Source organism: Palaemon carinicauda, chromosome 2 (assembly GCF_036898095.1).
Source record: "Palaemon carinicauda isolate YSFRI2023 chromosome 2, ASM3689809v2, whole genome shotgun sequence".
NCBI classification, from domain to species: domain Eukaryota; kingdom Metazoa; phylum Arthropoda; class Malacostraca; order Decapoda; family Palaemonidae; genus Palaemon; species Palaemon carinicauda.
The window spans coordinates 167,630,828-167,638,327 of NC_090726.1; the positions used below are offsets into that span (position 1 = coordinate 167,630,828).

The 7,500-nt window shown below is 42.7% G+C and overlaps 1 protein-coding gene across 1 annotated transcript in view; it reads right to left on the reverse strand.

The window, feature by feature from the left end:
• Positions 1 to 3,427, reverse strand: part of LOC137621064 (uncharacterized) — a 4,039-nt gene extending 612 nt beyond the window's left edge. Inside the window, exons 1-3 of the mRNA XM_068351505.1 lie at positions 3,242 to 3,427; positions 1,537 to 3,103; positions 182 to 1,344 (exon numbers count right to left, since the gene is read on the reverse strand). Coding sequence (XP_068207606.1) covers positions 182 to 1,344; positions 1,537 to 3,103; positions 3,242 to 3,427 — 2,916 coding nt within the window. The remainder of the gene's footprint in view (positions 1 to 181; positions 1,345 to 1,536; positions 3,104 to 3,241) is intronic.
• Between the last annotated feature and the right edge of the window lie 4,073 nt (positions 3,428 to 7,500).

A 7,500-nucleotide genomic window follows, 5' to 3' on the forward strand; every position in this document is an offset into this window, starting at 1 on the left:
GTGGTACCTGCCAGTAGCCCTTTTCTAGGTCAATCTTACTTAGATAAGGTGATTCACCTAAGCTCTCCAAGCAATCCTCGATGCGAGGGAGTGGGTAGGACTCAGGTTTTGTCACCGCTTTCAATTTGCGGAAATCTATACATAGCCTATCCCCCCCTCCCTCTTTTGGCACTAGGACCACCGGTGATGCCCATGGACTTTCACTTTCCTCAATGAGACCTAAGCTGAGCTGCAATTTTATCTGTTCCGACACCCTTTCAGCCCGTTGGGGGTTTAACCGATAATAATTCTGGCGGATCGGACACGTTCCTGGGACCAAGTCAATCTTGTGTTCTAGTAGTTGGGTGTGACCCAGTGTGTCTCGCACTACCTGTGGGTGCTGTAGCAGGAGGTTCTTGACAATATCCCTCTTAACAGTGTCCAACACAGGGGTGACCAGCTTAAAGTTGGCCAGGACCTCGGAGTTGCTCTCGGGTGAGTGGACCTGGGTAACAGTACCCACCACATTGGCCCTTTGTTGATAGGGCTTAAGCAGGTTGATATGGAGCCACTTGGCTCGCCTTATGCCACAATCCACTAGGTAATTTAATTTACCCTTCTTCCCAAGAATCTTGTGAGGGCCCGTAAATTTTGTGCTTAACGGTCTCTGTTCCCCTGGGCGGAGAACCAGAATTTGGTCTCCCACCTCAAAACTTCGATCCTGGGCTTTACGATCTACGTGACCTTTTGTGATGCCCTGTACCTTCGCCTCGGAAGCCTTGGCAATTTCCCAGGCAGTTCGTATCTTAGCCTGTATATCTGGCAGCTCTTCCACCCAGGAGGCCTTGGAGGAGCCCTCCCAAGCTTCATAGAGTATGTCAAGTGGCCCACGTGTGGAGTGAGCGTACAACAACTCAAAAGGGCTGTATCCTGTGGTTTCTGAGCGTGCTTGGCGGAGGGCGAACAGAGCGTAAGGCAAGTTCTCCTCCCAATCCGAAGAGCCAGCCTCCCCTAACTTCGTCAAGACTGTTTTTAGTGTTTGGTGGGACCGCTCCACGAGTCCTTGGCTCTCTGGGTGATATGCTGTAGAGGTCTGGTGGTGGACACCATGGTACTCCATTGCTGCCTTAAGCTCTCTTGCCATGAAGTGAGAGCCCTTATCCGACTGGACTGTGGCTGGGAACCCAAACCTACAAAAAAATTGTGTCAGGCCCCTGACAGCATGACTGGCAGTGGCGCACCTGGTCGGTACAGCTTCGAGGTAGCGCGTGAACCGATCAATCATGGTTATTAAGAAACGATTTCCACGCTTACTACGGGGCAGGGGACCCACATAATCCACTAGTACATCATGGAAGGGGATACCTGCAGATGGAATGGGTTGGAGAGGAGCCCGCGGCACCACCTGGTTTGGGTTACCGGCAACTTGGCACGGATGGCAGGAAGCTACGTAAGCCTTAACACTCTTCTGCAATCCCGGCCAGAAGAAATGAGGCTGGATCAGGTGGGTAGTGCGTTTCACACCAAAGTGTCCTCCCAATCCCTCATGAGCCATACGTAGCACCACCAAGCGGAGATTACGGGGAACAACTACTTGCCGGCAAAGGGCTTCTGCAGGATCGTGAGGGCCTCGGGTGACTCTGAAGAGCACCCCTTCCTTCAGCAGGAAATTCTCCTTTGAGAGGTTAGTCATCTCTGCTTCGTCTGAGTAAGCAGCTTCCCTGTGGGTTTTCAGCGTCTCGTCCAACAACTGAGATTTGATAAGCTCCGTCCGACTCCCGAGGTCCTCTGGGGAAATGGACGCTTCTCCCTCAGACTCCCCCGAGACCCCTGGGCTAGTATTTGGGTTAGCTTCATTCCCTGTGGTGGTGAGCAGCACCGCTCCTTCCGAATAGGTTTCCGGGGTACGAGGCTCAGACTCATTGCTATAGGAGGAGGGCTCTCGCGCCACCTCACTTAGCCAAGGTACTTCTCCAAGGTCAATGTCAGCTAGCCATTTGTCTTCTTCAGGAGGGGCATTCTCAGTCTCGGGCTCCGGCTCAACTGCTTTCATGCACCTGAGGGGCACACGCTGTATGCCTCTTAGGAGGTCTTGTCCCAAGAGCAAGTCATAGCCCTCATGTCCGAGATCGCTCACTACCCCTAGCCTGCACCTTTTGCTGAGCTGGGGCGTGGTCACTCTCAACTCCACAGTAGGAAGATCCTTAGTGACTCCTTCGATCCAACGGACTGTCATGCGATTATCCTGCTGAACTTTGGCACCGATAGGCAACTGGTGACATAAGATTAGTGAAACGTCTGCACCGGTATCCTGTAATGCTCTGACCGACTGCGGAGAGCCGTCTCCTTGAGGCAGAGCTACTGTGATCTCCCCAACAGCGGGCTGTCTTTTGGGAGCTTCACGGATAGAGATTGAGAGGGCAGCTGGAGAAGAGGCTGAGGATTTGCTTGGACATAGTGAGTAGTTCTTTGTGTGTCCGTAGCACTTACATACCTCACAGTATGCACTGGCATAGTTCGGCTTCGCCACCTTAACCTTGGGCTTATTCGTCTGCTTCGTGGACTCAGTTGACTGACCGGATAGCTTCAGCCGACAGTTGGCTTCCAAGTGGTTAGATCTCCCGCAATGGCCACACTTGGTAGGGGAGATCGGATTTTGCCGGGGCTTAGACTTACCCGATGGGACTGAGCTGGGGGGCCCCGAGTTGAACCGGACTAGCTCGTACTCATCAGCATACTCGCAGCATGCTCTAAACGTGGCTGGATTTTTCTCAGATATGTAAATTGAGAGTGCCGGTGGGGCGTTCCTGTGGAAGTCCTCAATTTTGAAGAGCTCTAGGAGGTTGTCGTAAGAAGTGCACTTTGCAGCCTCGACCCAAAGGGTATTGAGCCTATCCTTCTGAAAACCCCAATCAGACCAAGATGTCGTGGGGGACTTGGTGAGCCTACGCCACTGACGGCGCCAATTTTCAGGACTTAGTTTATAGGCCTCAATCAAGGCCTTCCTGACGGCCTCAAAATTACCCTGTTTATCGGCAGGGAGCGCAGCATGCGCATTCTTCCCTTTCCCCGCCATATGCTTTGACAGTAGTAGGGCCTTCATATCCTCCGCTACGGCACACGTCTTAAACACGGACTCCACCTCATTTAGCCACCTCACAGGATCCTTGTCGTCCCACTGAGGAATGAGTGTGTGGACAGGCATGGAGGGGAAGCTTTGGCCATTTTGAGTGCCGTTGGGGTGAGGGCTGTTTAGCCGTGCTAGCTGGATATCCTGTTCCCGCATCTTCAATTCATGCTCTCGCTCTCTCTCCTTCTCAAACTCTTCCTGCTCGGCTTTCCTCCGGGCCTCATTCACAAGCTCCCGCACATAGCCTTGCAATGCCTCTCCTTCGTAACCTTGTCGCTCTGCAAGGGCCACAAAGTCCTGAATTTCCGCAGCAGTCATTTTGCTAATTTTATGGGTGGACCTCTATGCTAGAAAAAACAAGCTGGAATCACAACTATACAGTAGGTGACCCTCTAGGCTAGTCAAAAAAAAAAAATGGAATCTCCACGATGTGTGACCCTCCTATGCTAGTCTTAAGGAAAAAAATTGGAATCTCCACGATGTGTGACCCTCCTATGCTAGTCTTAAGGAAAAAAAATGGAATCTCCACGATGTGTGACCCTCCTATGCTAGTCTTAAGGAAAAAAAAAATGGAATCTCCACGATGTGTGACCCTCCTATGCTAGTCTTAAGGAACAAAAAAAAATGGAATCTCCACGATGTGTGACCCTCCTATGCTAGTCTTAAGGAAAAAAAATGGAATCTCCACGATGTGTGACCCTCCTATGCTAGTCTTAAGGAAAAAAAAAAATGGAATCTCCACGATGTGTGACCCTCCTATGCTAGTCTTAAGGAAAAAAAATGGAATCTCCACGATGTGTGACCCTCCTATGCTAGTCTTCAGGAACAAAAATGGAATCTCCACGATGTGTGACCCTCCTATGCTAGTCTTAAGGAAAAAAAAATGGAATCTCCACGATGTGTGACCCTCCTATGCTAGTCTTAAGGAAAAAAAAATGGAATCTCCACGATGTGTGACCCTCCTATGCTAGTCTTAAGGGAAAAAAAATGGAATCTCCACGATGTGTGACCCTCCTATGCTAGTCTTAAGGAACAAAAAAATGGATTTGTAAGAATGTGTGGGTGCGTTCTTGCAACACCACCACTTGCAACTTCTGTGACTTTAAAGCAAGTTTTGTATTTATACTTAAAGTATAACAAATTAAAATAAAACAGACAATGCCACTGAGATTGCTTAATGCTTCGTTAAAACATCAGCCCCTTTACATACCTTCCCTTTAGAAAAAAATGAATTTAATAAATTACACTCCCAAATATTTTATCTTAATGATCCTATACCCTGACTGAAAAAATTTAAATTAAATGTGACATCATAAGTCCTTTATCTTAAGGTAACCATATTACACAGTCTAACGAAAATTATCCCCTTCAAAAAAAATGTACATAAAGATAATATCCCACGAGAAAGTAATAAAAAGAAATTACATACCCTTACTTGTCAGACGGAAAAATTGAAAAAATGAATGCCACGTGCGCTTATGGTTACCAACACAGGAAATTAACACGTGTTTTAGTCTACCACGGTTTCTTCCTAAAATTTCGTGAGTTTCACTTCACTTTTTAAAAAAAAAACACAAAATAACACATTCACTTAATGCACAATATATATAACAAATGAAAATTTTAACCACTTTGATAATAAACACTCAGAAAGAAAAAAAAAACAGAACACAAATTCTTTTCACCCGGTTGGCTATCCTGATAAACAACAGGACTAATAGCTATCACGCGGTTTTCAAAACAAAAGGGTTCGCGGTACGAACACGCACTAGTAAACACAAAACTTTAACAATGAGAATAGAATGCTTTTGCTGTTTTCTTCCACGGTTCCAACTCCAGTGATTATATAATTTACTTAAAATGAAATTGAGGTTCGTCAAGTCGCTAAAGACAGAAAAAAGGGGGGAATTTGACTTTGATAAAATTAATTTTAAATTACTGTCTTAGCGAATCCTGGCATTTGGTCGCCAATATGTTACGGGCCACTAGTTCGAGTCCGGCCTTGCTTAAGGGACTCAAGGGCCATAACAAACAAATAATAATGGTAAAGGTCGCCAGTCAGCAATGATACAAGGAATACTGACAAAAAGATGTATTTACAATAATATTTAAATAGAAATAAATGAAAGGGGAGCACAGCAGATAACTATTTTAGTTTGAGCCACGAGGAGCTTCGAATGGAGTTTGGTTGGCCGTGGATGAAACGCCAGCACAGCAATCACGTTCCCTGGAAGGGGGAAATAAATTGAATTATTAACAGCACACTTACTTCTACCGGCTGGGAACACGATGAAGTTGTGTGGTTAAAACCTTTAAGCAAATTAAATGAAAATGCAAAGCTTAGGGATTTAAACGTTACACATGGGAATCAACACTGTCACAGGGTGAATGTATTAAAACTAGGACTAAACTGCACACGTGGTCTGGGTATAGGGGGATAGGATACAAGGTTCAGTGGGTAGGATTTTCTTTAGAGGATAAGGAAAAATGGGGTGTGATAATGAAGGGATGGCAGGTTGGGTAAGGATATTGAGAATCTCAAAATCAGACACCTTACCTTTAGTAAAAATGACTCTGGTTTCTTTCCCTTGTGGAAAGATGTAGACAGAGGTCCTGCCTCCCTGATGTCTTGAGGGTGAAGAGAGATGATGTTTCCCTCAAGGAGGTTGAGTGAAGAAGGAGCAGATGTTCTCCTTATGGATGCTGACTTACGAAGGAAGATCCCCAGTTTCCCTGGGTAGATCAACCCCACTTGACCCCCAATTGGGGGGGGTAGGGGGGATTGGCCTGACCGCTGTCCTATTGGTCAGGCTTGATCTCGTGTCCCCACATCCTTCGCAGCTCGCTTCCCTTGTCCTGGGACCTCGATGTTCTCACGTGACTTGTAGAAGGTAGCTGAAATTGAGATCTCAGGGGGAGTAGACTGGTATAGGATGGTGGGAGGGGGGGTGAGACTCTGGGTAGGGTCCCAAAACTCGTGGCATTTCGACCCATGCTGGCGGGGTCTTTTGTTATTGGAAAAAAGGTGGCGTAAAGACCGCCATTACTAACAATATATATATATATATATATATATATATATATATATATATATATATATATATATATATATATATATATATATATATATATATATATATGTATATATATATATATATATATATATATATATATATATATATATTATATATATATATGTATATATGTGTATATATTTAAATATATATATATATAAATATATATACATATATACATATATACTGTATATATATAAATATATATATATATATATATATATATATATATATATATATATATATATATATATATATATATATATATATAATTTATTATATATATATATATATATATATATATATATATATATATATATATATATATATATATATATATATATATATATATAAATATAGGTGTGTGTATAAACATACATATATATACGTATATATATATATATATATATATATATATATATATATATATATATATATATATATATATATATATATATATATATATATATATTCGTGTGTGTGTGTGTCTGCAATCCACATTAACCACCCCTTTTGATCTCAACATAACTTAGATTACCTAACGCCTATTATCGTTACTATTGATGCTTTGAAGTTGAACTTCCCTAAGAATTACGCATCGAGGCTATCCATCATATGGAGAGACAATTAGCTTATTTATACTAATTTCCCTATTTCCATTAAGTAATTGATTGCCTGGATTTATTTAACAATAAAAATGCCTCGTTGCATTTTTTCGTTCTTTTGATGTTAGCCAAGTGATGTGAGATGAAATCTCTTAAGATATGATAGTTTAAAAATGAGAGAGAGAGAGAGAGAGAGAGAGAGAGAGAGAGAGAGAGAGAGAGAGAGAGAGAGAGAGAGAGACAAAAACTTTAATAAAGGAATATCGGAAGTAGTACAATACTTCAAGATTGGTGGAATTGGCATTAAGTAATACCGTAATATTGTAGAGTTAATTGTAAGTAACAGGCAATTGACACACTAAAAGGAATTGATCTAGTGAAGAAGAAAGCCGCAGAAAAGTATTGCTCAAAGTATACGAAAGGAGAGTACTTGATGAGGAAATGGTAATTGAGCAAACTTTTATAAAAATTACTATAGATTTCAGTAAAGCCTTTGACTCTAAAAAAATAGTTATTCATAGAAGTTTTAAACGAATATAAAGCTTATAAGAAAATGATAAATGCGATTACAAACATTTACTAAGAAGGCAAAACAAACATTGACTTATGGGAAGGTTGGAGCAAGAAATAGAGGTTCCGAATGGGAAAAGACACGGGTGCACAGGATCGTCATAACATTTTGAGCTAATAAAGAAAATATAACAGGAATGGA